The sequence below is a fragment of the Camellia sinensis genome, chromosome 12 (assembly GCF_055761805.1).
Source record: "Camellia sinensis isolate YWXY chromosome 12, ASM5576180v1, whole genome shotgun sequence".
Lineage (NCBI taxonomy): Eukaryota > Viridiplantae > Streptophyta > Magnoliopsida > Ericales > Theaceae > Camellia > Camellia sinensis.
The window spans coordinates 85,068,733-85,083,364 of record NC_138972.1 but is presented as its reverse complement, the minus strand read 5'-3'; the positions used below and the strand labels follow the sequence as shown (position 1 = coordinate 85,083,364).

Here is a 14,632-nt window from a genome sequence, read left to right as displayed (position 1 = left end):
AGAGGGAGTTTTATATGTGCATTAGGGCCGAGCTAGGCCCAGGCGTAGTAATGTGCCGTTTTGTGGGCCGAGGTAGAAAGGGCTTTGTGAAGTGGACCATGGTGTTAATGTTTAGCTCGATCCAGGTGATTACAGTCATCGCGGTCGGGATGGTGGGCTCCTTAAGCTAGACCTCGCCTCTTTAGGTCGGTCAAGGCTTGCTGCAGATTAGCCTGGTCCAAACAGGTGAAAACCGAGGTACAAGTAAAGCATGAGCCCGGCTAACTCACGTTTGTGTTTTCAGGGAGTAAAGCGACGACGTTTGGAAGTGCGCAGACTTGATCAACAGGATTATACGAGAAGAATTATTTTGTACTCGTATAATATATATCAAAATTTATCCTTATTACTTTAAGATTTCAAATCTCAAAAACTTTAACGTGCAAGTAAATTGTTAATGTCCTTAAACTCTTATATAAATTTGTAAAGGATGTCTTCTTAATTTTTTCCACAGAAGTGTACAAAAAACATCTAAAATATCATTTTTTTCCCAATTAATTTTACTAAATAAAAATAAACAAATTTTTTAAATTAAAAAATTAAGATTTAAATTGATTAAATAAAAAATTCATACTTTATTGGGTTACAAAACTCAAATGTGGAATTCTTTTTGTAATTTCTTCTAATTTGTTAATTTTCTAAGGACATCAACGTTTTAAAATTCTAAAAAAAACCCAAAAATCATTAAAAGAATAAAAAATCAAAACCAAACAACACCTTAGAGCCAATTGATTATGATTTTAAACAGTTTTTGCCTGTCCCCCCACCCAACACATTCTCTCTCTCTCTCTCTCTCTCTCTCTCAAACAGTCTCAAAGCCAAAAGAGCACTACCCTCATTGGCTTTTTCTGCCTTTTTGCTTCTGTGCTTGCCATACAATTGTCTCTGTCTTTTGTTTCTGCTCCCTCTTCTCAGAACTGCAAATGGGTGAGGAATCATACTTTGAATTTCTTGCTATTATTTGATTCCTTCACTTTTCTTCCCATCTTTTAGACTCCTCCTCGTCGTCCTTCTTCTGGGTACCCTTCCAAACACCACCTTATGTAATTCTTGCAATGATTTGACTTGATTTCCTATTCCCAATTATATTTTTTCCCTTTGTGGGTTCTCTTCAAAACCCACTTAATTGGTCTCATCCTAACTTCAATTTGTTTCGCCTTTAATCAATTTGGTTTGGATTTTTCATGGAAATTGATCTGAACCATGCGGTGGTGAGTGAGGTGGAGAAGAAGAATGCATGTGGCAATGGGGGTTGTGACAAGGATTGTGGCTGTTTCTCTTCTTCAACTTCCTCATGCTCGTCAAATTCATCCTCATCACCTGCTTATTCTTCAATTTCCATGGAGCTTTGGCATGCCTGTGCTGGCCCACTTACCTCCTTGCCCAAGAAAGGGAATGTGGTTGTCTACTTCCCGCAAGGTCACTTGGAACAATCTGTCTCTTCCTCACCTTTTCCACCCATGGAAGTCACTGATTTTGATCTCCAACCCCAAATCTTCTGCAGGGTTATGGATGTTCAACTACTTGTGAGTAATGGGTTTTCATTATTTTTATTGAATTCTTTGTGATTTCTGTGTAATGGTCTCCTCATTTTTCCCTTTCACTCAATTAATTTCCCAGTCTTTGTTTTGGTGTTTGTAATACTCTTGAAACAGGCTAATAAGGAAAATGATGAGGTCTATACTCAGCTGACTCTACTCCCTCTACCAGAGGTATGCTTGCTAATCACTACTCTACTACTGCTTTGGATGTTAATTCTTGCTTTTGAGTCATTATTAGTTGAGAAATGTTTACCATGGTTTGGTTTTCAGAACTTGTTTCAGAATTTCTTTTTAAAAAAAATTAAAATTAATTTTGTGAAAGAAATAAAAAATTAAGAACACTTATCATTTTTATATAAATCTTGTAGGAGGTCGGAAATAATTTTTTAAAATTTAAAAATATCTTTTTGGATATTTATATTTATCAAACTAGTTTCTATTTTTTTCAAAAAAATTCTGAAAGACAAACCAAACATGGCAAACCCGTTCGGATTGAGAGATTTGGTGGGAAAAGAAAACAAAATGGAGAGAGAAAATAAAAAACAAAAAAACACTCGTCACTTATTTGAATGATAATGGAGGTGAGAAGAATTCTCTTAAAACTCATGTTTTGTTTTAACCAAAACTAATGCAATTTGGTGATATGGGAAAGCTGTTTTATATAAAATTTTCATAATACCTAGATTGTTCATACAAATATAAAGCAAAAAGAAAAGGCATGTGTGTTCTCTTTTAATTTTTGTTCATCCAAACTAAATGGTGAAAAATGACAATCATTTTTTTTTTTTTTGAAATCTAGGTGCGAAACCATAATCTTATCATTTATTTTCTATCTTAGTTTACTCTTTCTCATATTTTTTCTTTTGGGTTGGGGTTGGAGGGAATTGTTAATTAGATTATTGTGTTCTATTCTTTGTGATTGCTTTGATTCTTAGTTTTGGGATTATATTTTAGAATTTTCTTTTATTATAGGAGGCAGCTCAAACTTATCTCTTGATAATGGTTCAATTTTTCTGGGTATAATGTAGTTGGAAGTAATAAATTTAGAGGGCAAAGGCCATGGAGAGTTGGGGTTGGATGAGGAAGGGGTTGTGACACCCACAAAAACTCCTCACATGTTTTGCAAGACACTTACAGCCTCTGATACAAGCAGCCATGGTGGATTCTCTGTTCCTCGTCGGGCTGCCGAAGACTGTTTCCCACCTCTGGTGTGGTTTTCTTGCTTTGTTATGTTTTCTGTTTTTAGGTGTACTAGTTGAGGAACTTGTGATAGAGTTTCGAGAAAGTCCAAGTGCACAGAAGATTTTTACAGAATGACACAGATCTGAGACAAAAAGTGGGTCCCACACCTTTGTTTCACATCTGTTTTCCATAATGTGAAAATCTTATGTGTTCTTAGCATACCTGTAGAGTTTTTGATACACTTGGTGGTATTGTTTCTGTTGTAGGACTATAAACAACAAAGACCCTCTCAGGAGCTTGTTGCGAGGGACCTGCATGGAGTGGAATGGAGGTTTCGACACATTTATAGAGGTAATTGATGGACTTCTGCACTGTGGTTCAGTTGAAGAGAAATTTCATAACTTTTGAATGCCGTTTTTCAGGTCAGCCACGGCGACATTTGCTCACTACAGGATGGAGTACGTTTGTAAGCCAAAAGAATATTGTCTCCGGTGATGCAGTTCTTTTCTTGAGGTATTTATGCTTATTTGGAATGATGAAGGTTCTTAAAATTTTGGACACCATGTTAGGAGTATATATGAGACTGGCAAATTTTAAATGTCAGAAACTTGGAAGATAAAAAAAATTAGGGCCTATTTGGTTGTGTTTTCATTTTTTTTTATTTTCATTTATTGTTTATGTTTTTCGTGTTTTTAGAAACAAAAAGAATGGAACATTTGAAAAGACCCATGGTCTTCATATAATTTTCATTTTTGTTGAAAACAGTTTCAAAAATTGAAAACAATTTTCTGTGTTTTCCTAAAAATGGGGTTGTTTTTAGAAAATTTTCCCCAAAAATGTTTTTGGAAACATTTGCCAAATATGAAAACTCAATATTTTTCAAAAAAATGAATAAAAACCTAAGAAGCACGGACACGGATACGGACGCGAACACAGACACGGGACATAGCAATTTCAAAAAAATGGAGACACGGACACGGTGGGGACATGACAATAAAATATGTTTTTATATATTTTTATTTGAAACCTAAATTAATATTACATCCACAAATAATCAATATTAACAAAAACTAACTCTAATTCTATTTTTTTTTTTTAAAAACACTTTTAAATTAATACTTCCATTTTATATATTTTTTTATGGATTCTATTAAGTATTTAAATCTATGAAAAAATTAATAAACATTTAACATTCATCAAAAGTACTAAATAAAATGGGAGAAAAGACAACTTTGCATGTCCCTAGTGTGTCCCCGAAGTGTCACCAGCGTGTCCCTTGAAAATAAATTAATTAAATAAAGGGACACGCCGTGTGGTGTGTCCCATACGTGTTCCCGAAGTGTCCACATATCCCCAAAGTGTCCGTGTGTCCGACATGGATATGGCACTTGTTTTGAAATGTCTGTGCTTCAATAATAAAAGCACAACCAAAAAAGTCCATAGTAAACTGAATGCTAAAAGAGGATGGAAAAAATTCCCTTTCCATTTGATGGCCAAATGCCCACCCAAATGATTCTCTCATTTACTCATATGGATATCTTTAATTTATGTGTAATGGTCTTTGTAGGGGTGAAGGTGGAGAGCTGAGGTTGGGCATTAGAAGAGCTATAAGACCTAGAAATGGTCTCCCTGATTCAGTTCTTGTTAACCAGAATTATCAAAATGTTCTTTCTCCGGTGGCTAATGCTATATCTACCAACGGCTCGTTTCATGTTTTCTACAGCCCAAGGTACCACCAACCATCATCTCTTAGTTCTCCAATAGGATATCAGTCATGGTTGTTAGAATGCTACTATTCATGGTACAATTCATACGATTCGATACAAGTTTCTAGGAAAACAATTCAATTGGTATAGTTGAATCGTAATTTGAGTGAAGCTTATGATTCAGTTGCAATTCACTGTGTTTTGTTTTCACAAAATGGAAAAGTGGTCAATGAATTAAATTGATATACGTGATTTTATATGTATATACAGATATACAATTTAGTTATATTTATATTTATTTCATTTTAAATACTATGTATATTATGCTAAACAAAGTGAATCTTATGATTCACAATTCACTATTTTAGGAAAACAATTCATGATCTGACAACAATGATATCAGTGCATATAGAACCCTTGTTTGTACTACAATATCATCATTTGTACTGCCATGATTTCAAATATTCTCAAATGTACCATATGAGACCAATAGAACTATATGCCTAGTAGGCTCAACTTCATGATATATATTTCATACATATTAGTTATAAACTCGTATCCAGCCCCAAATGGTTGACATAGAACTTGTTCAGTGACTGGTTACAACAAACTTAATGAAAATATGCGGAAATTTGATATTAGAGGGTCCTTGAATCTGCTGGTCGTATTATTTGTCTAATAGGATCGCTCCAAACAAATAAAGAAAAACTATGAGAATGGGAAAGATATTGATTACTTTGAAAGGATTGGACCGCCCAGTGTTTTTAAAAGCGCGCCTAAGCTCAAGGCGAGTAAAGGCGCAGCTTTGTGCCTCATGCATAGCGAGGCGAGGCAAGGCGACATAGAGGAGTCGCATCTGAGGCGATGAGGCGTGCGCTTTTTTCAGAGGCTCGAGGCATGCGCTTTTGGCACTTCGCGTTTCTTCTACTGCTACAGCCCATCTGGTTTTGGTGTGAATACCCACATGGAATAAATTCTCATTTACAATATAAAATGATCAAAACTTGGGTCAAAAGAGCAAATGCGATCGCGATCGCGATCTCTGAGACGATGAAGGTTCGAGTCCTGTTCTCATCTCCTCTGGTACGACTCTTCCTCTTCTCTCTCTAGTGGAAAAAAACCCTCATCGTCTTCTCTCTCGCTTCTGTCTTGCTCAATATTGCTCTCTCTCTCACTTCTGTCCCTCTCTCTTTATCTTTTTGATTCATATATATATATATATATATTTAATATTATATAATACCTATTATATAATATATAATATATAATATACTTATAGCTAATATATAAAATATAATTGATTCATATATATATATATAATATTATATAATACCTAGAATACCTATTATATAATATATAAAATACTTATAGATAATATATATAATATATAATATACTTATAGATAATATATAAAATATAATATATACTTATACATAGTAATAAAAAAAAATAAACACATGCATGTAAAATAAAATAAAATAAAAAAATTAATTAAAACACATTATTTAAAAAATATAATAAATAAATAAAATAATATATATATATTTTAAAAAAATTAATTGTTTTTTTTCTTCTTCTCTTTTCTTCTTATTAAAAAAATTAATAATCTACATATTAAATATTTGCTTATGTTGAAAATTGTACTATATTAATTAATATTTTGCTTAACTTCTATAACTTGCGCCTCGCTTTGGTGAGGCGCGCGCCTCGCCTCGCGCCGTGCCTCGGCGCTTAGGCTCCAGGTGACCTTAGCGTCTCGATGCGCCTAGACCTTTTTAAAACACTGGACCGTTGACTAGATCTTCTTGAGGGAATCTTTCCTCCATATGGCATTGACATATATTTATAGGCTGATACAAATACAAGAATGAAAGTCAAAGAGTTGCAATTTTTGGCTTTTTTGGTTTTTTTAAAAAAAAAAGAAAAAAAAAATACTTTTTAGATTCTTCTACACAAGACGGACTGGAAAAGTAAAAAATCTTGACGTAATTTTGGGAAAAGATCAGTAAAGACAAACATTTGGAAAAAAAATGTGGCTTTTTTAGTTATATGCCAAACACCCACTAAATTGTTTCCATAATCAAACAAAGTATGTTCCAAAAATATCTCCCAATTATTCTACACAAGAATAGCTTGTCAGGTAGTGAACATCAAAGTTGAACCTTTTTATTTTCCCTTGGTAAGTAATGTTAAATACCTTCATTTTTTTGTTGAATTTTCTTAGCCCTTGGAAGTTTTTGTTTGAATTAAAGAAAAGAAAATGAAAAACTAGATAGATTGAAGCATGTTCATGATCGATTGCTCCAAAAGCTTAAGTTGGTTGTTTATATTTTCAGCATTCCCCCTCATTTATGGCCAAACTATCCTGCAAGAGTGGGGGCAAACATGTGCAAATATTACAATTATTGAGTAGGTGGTGATATCTAAGCATAAAGATCTTTGCTTACTCCAAAACCATGATAATAACAATAAGTGACTACTGCGAAAACTTAAGCTATTCGAGAGGTTGTAATTTATTAATTTATATGCTCACCAAAACAAGATGTGTATTTCTGTTATAACGTAAAAAGAAAAAAAGAATGGTAAATTTTTTATGGATAATATAAAAGTAAAATTTATATTTCGCAGTTGAGGAACAGCTGACATCTAATAAGGTGATCAATACTGCAGACTTAATGAATGGAGATGGTGATGATTATTATAAAGGCTAATGATTGTTGGAAAATCAGAATAATGGCTCAAATGTTGGCCTGTATCAAGTATCATTGAAGATATTGGGATTGAAGTTTGTTAGTGACCAAGTGGAATTAGCATCTCTAACTAGAAATCTCACGGTTGACATCTAGTGGATTCAATTTAAATGCAGAGTCGCTTGAGGAATTCCCTGCTGTTTTTGTCATAATGTGCTCCCGTATTATGACATGTTTGAGGACTGACTTATACTTGTATGGTAATTACGCAAATATTGAGTCCTCTAAGTGGAATATGAGGTTATCCTACACTGCAGAGCCTAAACCAGCCTTATCTTGTGCTGATATTCTAGTCATCTTGAATTCTAGTGTTTGTAGTGTGACTCATACAAGTTTGTAGAAATGCTTCTTTGATCTATACATATATATTTGTATCGATAAGAAGTTTATAATTTGTCCAAATTTCTGGAATGCAGGGCCAGCCATGCAGACTATGTTGTACCTTATCAAAAATATGTTAAAAGCATCACCAATCAGATATTTATTGGGACAAGATTCAAAATGAAATTCGATGTTGATGATTCTCCAGAAAGACGGTCTGTATAATTTGATTAAATAGCATGACAACTTTTTACTCCTAACGAGGACCCTATTTTAAGAATTTGAACTTATTCTCTCTCTCTCTGTCTCTCTCTCTCTCTCATGCAGCGGTGTGGTGACTGGAATACGTGATTTAGATCCCTACAGATGGCGTAACTCAAAATGGAGATGCTTGATGGTATGGCTATTCAATACGCCGCTATTTTTTCTTCTAATATGTTATGGCCGTATCCTTTATGAATAATTATTGGTATTTTAATGACAAGTGGGTATGTGTAATTTGGGTGTGTTTGTTTTGGGGGATTGGGGGTTGGGATTGGACTAAAAAAATATGAGGGTCCGCATTGTCAGAAGTTGTCTCCTAGTCCATCATTGCCCCACTTTTGTTTTGCTGGACTAGTTGTTCCTCTGGATTACTAATACCCCATTTTCTTGGGATTACTGATCTTCTCTCCTCCATCCGATGGCTAAAATAATCTTTCAAATTTTATGTCATTTTTATCCCACTCTAACCAAACATAGTACAAATAATTCCATGGTATATATATACCTCTGAAACACATGTGCCCTTTTACATTTTGGAGAAGTCTTGGAAATGTTGGCTAATTTTCAAATTGTTAGCCAAAGATTAAGGACTTAAATCTTTCCTGTCCATGGTTTCTATCTGACAGTCGCACATAGCTTTCATCCAAATACAGGTTTGCAACGTCGTATTCTTCTAACGAAGTTGCAAACGAAACTAACCTAAAAAGATACCCTTCGTGCATAATGATATAATCAGGAGACCACCAAAATGTTTTGAGTTATTATGAGCCATCCATATAGGCAGATTTTGGTTTAGGATATATTTTGTGTTTAATTAGATGGGTCCTATCAATGAACATTACTGCAATTACATTCAGATATCACTAAAGATACAGACACACAATAAACTACTGAATAAACTACAATGGAGCCTACATCCATGTTACATGGACTCGGGTACGAATGTTGGGTGTAGGTGCGTGTCTAGAGATCAGACTCGTCAAATTACAAATTTTATAGTACACTAGACAAAAATAGTCATATTTTCATATTTTTAATATATTCTGTTAGATAAAATTGTGTTATACGTACATATAGTGTCAAAAAGGTATCTTATTCAGACTCATCAAATTACAAATTTTATAGTACACTAGACAAAAAGAGTCATATTTTCATATTTTTAATATATTTTGTCAAATAAAATTGTGTTATACATAACATATAGTGTCAAAAAGGTATTTTATTCATTTTATAACAATTATACAACAATATATACAAATATGATAGTGTTAAATACAAATATATAAGACATAGCCCACACCCTTGCCAATTATCAAGTGTCCGACATAGGTATTTGATTCATTTTGAAAAGTCCATGTAACATAGTCTACCTCCATTTAATCATGTTGTAGTTAATTGTGTATCTATGGATTTGTTCATATATTCTTGTCTATTGTTTTCTGTTGTAATTATTGTTTAATAAAAGAAATTTGATAAATGGAGTTCTTTAATAATCATGCCTCATGATCTTTCTAATACAAAAATCCCTGCCATCATATCTATGATTCAATAGGTCAGATGGGATGAATCTATTGTTAGTGATCGTCAAGAGCGAGTTTCTCCGTGGGAGATTGATCCTTCTGTTTCTCTCCCACCATTGAGCATCCAGTCCTCCCCAAGGCTGAAGAAACTGCGGATGGGTCTGCAGCCAACCCCACCTGATAACCCTATTGCTGGTACCAATTTTCCCATTAAATTAGTGAAAGTAAAATTTCGATGTTTGGTTCTCAAACTCAATTTGTTTTTGAGTTTTTTTTTTTTTTTTTTTTTTTTTTTTTTTTTTTTTCAGTGATTTTTTTTTCTTCATGTTTCGGACAATTTTTAAATTTTTAGATATACTTAGGCCTCGTTTGGCAAGAGGCTATTTTAGTCAATTAGTCAAAAAGTTACTAAATTAGCCAAAAAGCCAAGAACCCATACCAAAAAGTCAAAGATTCTCTTTTCTCTCTACTTTTTGCACATCTTTTCGTAATTAGCCAAAAAGTCATCCCAAACATACAATTTTTTTTTACCTACCTTTTTAGCTAAATAGCCAAAAAGTTACTAATTTAGCCTGTTCCCAAACGAGGCCTTAATCTAGATGCACTTAAAAAGTAAAATATTTGTGAAGAAATATGAAAAAAGTTCACTAGTAAAGACAAAAAAACAGCTCATTTTCCCTTCTTTTTCTTTTTTATTTTTGTCTTTAGTGAACTATTTTTCCCCAGATTTCTTCATAAATTTCTTGCTTTTTAGCTGCATCTAAAAAAAGATTAAACTATGAAAAAATATCACTAAAGACAAAAAAAAAAAAAAAACAATTTAAAAAAACTATACCAACATATTGCATATTTCCAATGCATGGATCTTAAAAAGGCTGATTTCTCTTGTAGGAGGGGGTAAATTTTTGGACTTTGAGGAGTCTGTAAGATCCTCCAAGGTCTTGCAAGGTCAAGAAAATGCTGGTTTATTATCACCTCTCTATGGATGTGATAAGTCAAACCGCCCATTGGATTTTGAGATGCAATCCATTGTACATCAAAGTCTTGCATCAAATGGAACAGAAAAAGCAAATTTTAGAGAGTTTATGATGAGTCAGCCACCCACCACTTACACAGGCTTCATGGAATCCAGTCGATTTCCGAAGGTCTTGCAAGGTCAAGAAATATGCTCGTTGACGTCTCTGACAGGAAAAACTGATCGCAACTTTTTTAGCATACATCAAAGACCCAAACCTAATTTCTACCCACTAGCTTCGGAAGGTGTTAGAAGTATGTACTTTCCTTACAGTGAGATTTACAAAGCTGGACATGATCCTGTAATGCTTTCTCATATGACAAACTTCCCAAGTGACAACGTTCCATTTAACGGATCTTCCATTCAAAGTGGGCATCCGAGGGATGAAGTTAGAAAGCCAAATCTACCAAACGAGCCACTGCAGGGAATGCTAGCTGCTCCTCCCTCTTCAGAGGCAAATTTTAAGACTCCGAAAGACGATACTTCAAATGGCTCTATGGATGGCTGTAAATTATTTGGTTTTTCTTTGATTGGAGAAACTCCTAATAAGCGGAGTTGTACGAAGGTTAGCTTTGGTACCACACTGCACTTCAATAAGTTTTTCTTTAACTCTTTCTGACCAATGAAATACATTGCGTAAAGGTCCACAAACAAGGAAGCTTGGTGGGAAGAGCGATTGATCTTTCGAGACTAAATGGTTATAATGACTTGCTGATTGAGCTAGAGAGACTCTTTACCATGGAAGGCCTTTTACGAGATCCTGATCAAGGATGGCGAATCTTGTACACTGACAGTGAGAATGACATGATGGTTGTTGGGGATGACCCATGGCAGTAAGTCTCCTCTCATTAACTTAATTTTTTTGGTTTTCTTTTTTGTCTCCCCATTCATTGCATGAATTTGATGGGAAAATTAAAATTAGTTGAACATTTCCATAAAAAAAGTTGTGTTGAAGCAAATTGAGCTCCAAGTGCTCAATTAGCTGTTAATATGCATGACTTTAAGTGGTGGGAAAGGAAACTTGGCAATGGAAGACTTCTCAATTATGGTGAATTGCCTTCAACTGCTTGTTCATTTTCCGTTTTTGCTTACAATTCTTCAAACATTGTGAACTTTTCCATTACTCGATGGTGGAGGGAAAAAATTAGGGAAAATGATTGAGGTCCAAAATTACTTAAAAGCATAATTTCATTGGAGTTTCTGAGTGCATGTTTTTTTTTAGGATGCTAAAGAAACAGTCAGGAAAAGCAAGAAATAGCACAAAGGCCAAGGTGGATTTTTTTTTGGGTTATAGGGGTGGAGGGTTGAGTTGAAGGATAGGGAAACGGGCAAGATAATTTATTTGAAAAATTAGGGTGATTGTTTTGAAGTCCAAATGATGTGGTTAATACAAATATTTGAAATACAAGAGTCATTCAACTTTTTGCAAGTTATAATTTTTTTTGAAGCTGAAAGATAATGAGGTTTTCTAGTAAATAAAGGGGGAATGGTAGAACTTTTATAAGTATGTGGCTTTGCAGAAGGAAAAAGGGTGACATGAAAACACTTGTATTTGGATCTATTGTGACATGGAGTGGTATTGAGAGAGCCGGCTCATTGTAATCTCGATATTCATAGTGAAACTCATTTGCGTTCTTGGCCCATTGATGTAGGCTTATAGCCAAATCACATAAATCCTCTGTGTGCTTGTGTGTTTGTGTCGTTTTAGCTTTTCTTAATTTTTTGCTTTTTCCAGAACACAAAGCATGGGAAAAAGGGGACATGAACAAAGACTATATTCACAAGTGTTTTACTTACCAAACATGAAAATATGCCTATATCTACCAATTATTGCAAAATAACTTGGATAAAAAGTTTTGTTAAAAAATTGATTGATGTTAAGAAATAAAACTATTTTGACTTGCTTCAGTATGATTTTTTGGAAATGTTCCTAAGATTTGGTAACTTGTGTTTTGCAGTGAGTTTTGCAACGTCGTATCCAAGATCCATATCTATACCCGGGAAGAAGTGGAGAAAATGACAATTGGAGTGATCAGTGATGACACTCACAGTTGTTTGGATGTGTCGAAATCACCATCCGTGGGCCAGCCGGATTCTCCCCCAAACATCAATTAGGATGCGAGGATCAGAAGAGATTATTTAGTAGGTCCGATCCATCAGGTGACATTGTACCTCTCCAAGAAGAAGAGACAAGTGCACACCACGTGTTCTATAGGCCAGACCAGGTAATTCCCCGTGTTAAGTATTGTGTTTGTTGTGTACCACATCAAACTTGGATCATCAATGATGTGTTTAAATATTACTGGTAACTTGTACTATAAATTTAGCATTTGGTCATGTATGTATTTTAACATGCGAGTATTTATGTAAGATTTGATACTTTGAGGTTTTATAATCATGGGAAAAACAGATGTGCTATTTATACTGTACCCCAAAAATTATATATATGTTGAAAAGTGCATGAAATTGAATTGTATGGTGTAGATTTGGTAGTGTGAGTCACAATGACGATTAATTTGATCCATACGTCTCAAATTTTGGGTACTACATTATTTTTGTTTATTTATATATTTATTTTTGGTTGAGTGAATTGATATATAGGTTGAAATTTCTCCTATAAATGTTCATTCCAATTGCTTATATGTAGGGACAGAATCAAAATTTCATGTTTGAAGATACCAAAACATGAGTAAATTTTTTTTTTTTGTATTTATTGTAGATTTTTTTTTGGTTCTAAATCAAGATTTCATTTACTGGTCCATTTGTGTTTTTTATTTAAAATCCATAAATCATACTAAAATAAAATAAAATAAAAAATCATATATGGCTGGGGCTAGAGGCTGGTTTATGTAATACAAAGGATATACATAATGTTTTATTTTTGTCTTTTCGTGTAGTTTCGTTCCTACCTATATGTTGATTTTGAGAAAAACTTATAAGAGACTCGAATCTAAACATTTTTTTGTGAGAAGCTCGAAATTCTACCATCTTGCTACAAGCTTTGGTAGTAAGCTTTTGTGTTTAGTTCACGTGTAAAGATGCTTACATAGCATTCTTGAAAAGTCACTCTATCTTCTTATTTCAGTATGTCGTTCCAACACTTTAGTCAAGTTTCTAAGGCATTTCTCGAAAGACTAAAAAGTCATCCATGAAAATTTTTAAAAATTTCTCCACCATATCGGAGAAAATAGCCATCACATATCGTTGAAAAATCGCGGACTTTTTATTTTATATTTTATTTGTCAATAGTGTTCAAAATAAAACACATATGAAATAAAAATAAAAATTTGACATGTAAATCTCATCCATCTATCTCATATGTTGGAATTTTTTTATAAATTGATAGAGTATCCCGTGACACTATCTTTTACTAATGACAAATGTCGGTAGGGATGTTTTCAACCTTAAAGAAATGCCACTTTATTCAGCAACAAGTTCCATAGCTTGTCACAAATATTGAGCCTCCAGACCTCCTGAATTTCCTCATTCATGCACTTTCAACAATCAAATCCGCATTTAATTCATGTAGTTTACCTGATATGATTGTATCAATTTTTTTACTTAATTTTTTATATTGAGTTAATTTAATTTAATTAATAACGCTCCACTTATGGAGAAATTAGACTAAAATCACTCTCTTCAAAGTTCTTAAAGGATTGGAGTCGCTGTTTCCTTTTGAATTTGCTCGCCCACAATGTGAAAAATTAAGAGACAAAATTAGTACACAATTGAAATTATAGCCACCGAATTAACGGGAAATTCTATTCGCACACTATAAAAATTCTGGTTCACATCATTTTGTAACTCGAATATTAGTTTCGGAGCAAAAAATGAATTGTTCAGATATGAGCTATGTTTGGTAGTTAATATCTGAACAACTGATTTTTATTTAGAAATTAATATTCAAACATTTAGGGTGTGTTTGGTTTGTGTTTTGAAATAAATTTTCAAAAAAAAATTTGGGAAGAGAGTTTAGAAATGTTTTTAGTTTGTTTGGTTGTATATTTTGAAAATAGTTTTGAAGTTTGCGAGTTTGAGATGATTTGATATTTTGTTGTAATTGATTAGATGTGTAAGAGAAAAAGTGATTGAAAATGAGAGAAAAAAGAAAAAAATAATTAATTGATGTATAATAAAGAGAAAAGTAATTTTGAATTTTTTTTGAGAAATTTTGTAACCAAACTTATTTTTGAAAATTTTCTTCCAAAAACATATTTTAAAACACAAACTAAACACACTCTTAATTTTTGCTCAAAAATTGATATTTGTGAAATAAAGACAAAATACAATGTGC

At 33.4% G+C, this 14,632-nt stretch overlaps 1 protein-coding gene across 1 annotated transcript; it reads left to right on the top strand.

Moving 5' to 3' along the window:
* Positions 1–791: 791 nt before the first annotated feature.
* LOC114256375 (auxin response factor 4) lies at positions 792–12,814 on the top strand. The gene is made up of 12 exons (XM_028196008.2): positions 792–1,565; positions 1,695–1,751; positions 2,609–2,788; positions 3,029–3,113; positions 3,185–3,275; positions 4,330–4,491; positions 7,635–7,754; positions 7,867–7,936; positions 9,356–9,518; positions 10,215–10,903; positions 10,981–11,171; positions 12,297–12,814. The coding sequence occupies exons 1-12, from the start codon at positions 1,224–1,226 to the stop codon at positions 12,451–12,453; spliced, it is 2,307 nt and encodes a 768-aa protein (XP_028051809.2). The 5' UTR covers positions 792–1,223; the 3' UTR covers positions 12,454–12,814.
* Positions 12,815–14,632: the final 1,818 nt, after the last annotated feature.

Bases quoted from the DNA above. Each gene is read 5' to 3' on its own strand.
- LOC114256375 (XM_028196008.2), top strand. From the start codon at position 1,224: ATGGAAATTGATCTGAACCATGCGGTGGTGAGTGAGGTGGAGAAGAAG. The intron at 1,752-2,608 runs GTATGCTTGCTA...GGTATAATGTAG, and splicing joins CTCTACTCCCTCTACCAGAG to TTGGAAGTAATAAATTTAGA. The intron at 10,904-10,980 runs GTTAGCTTTGGT...CATTGCGTAAAG, and splicing joins ATAAGCGGAGTTGTACGAAG to GTCCACAAACAAGGAAGCTT.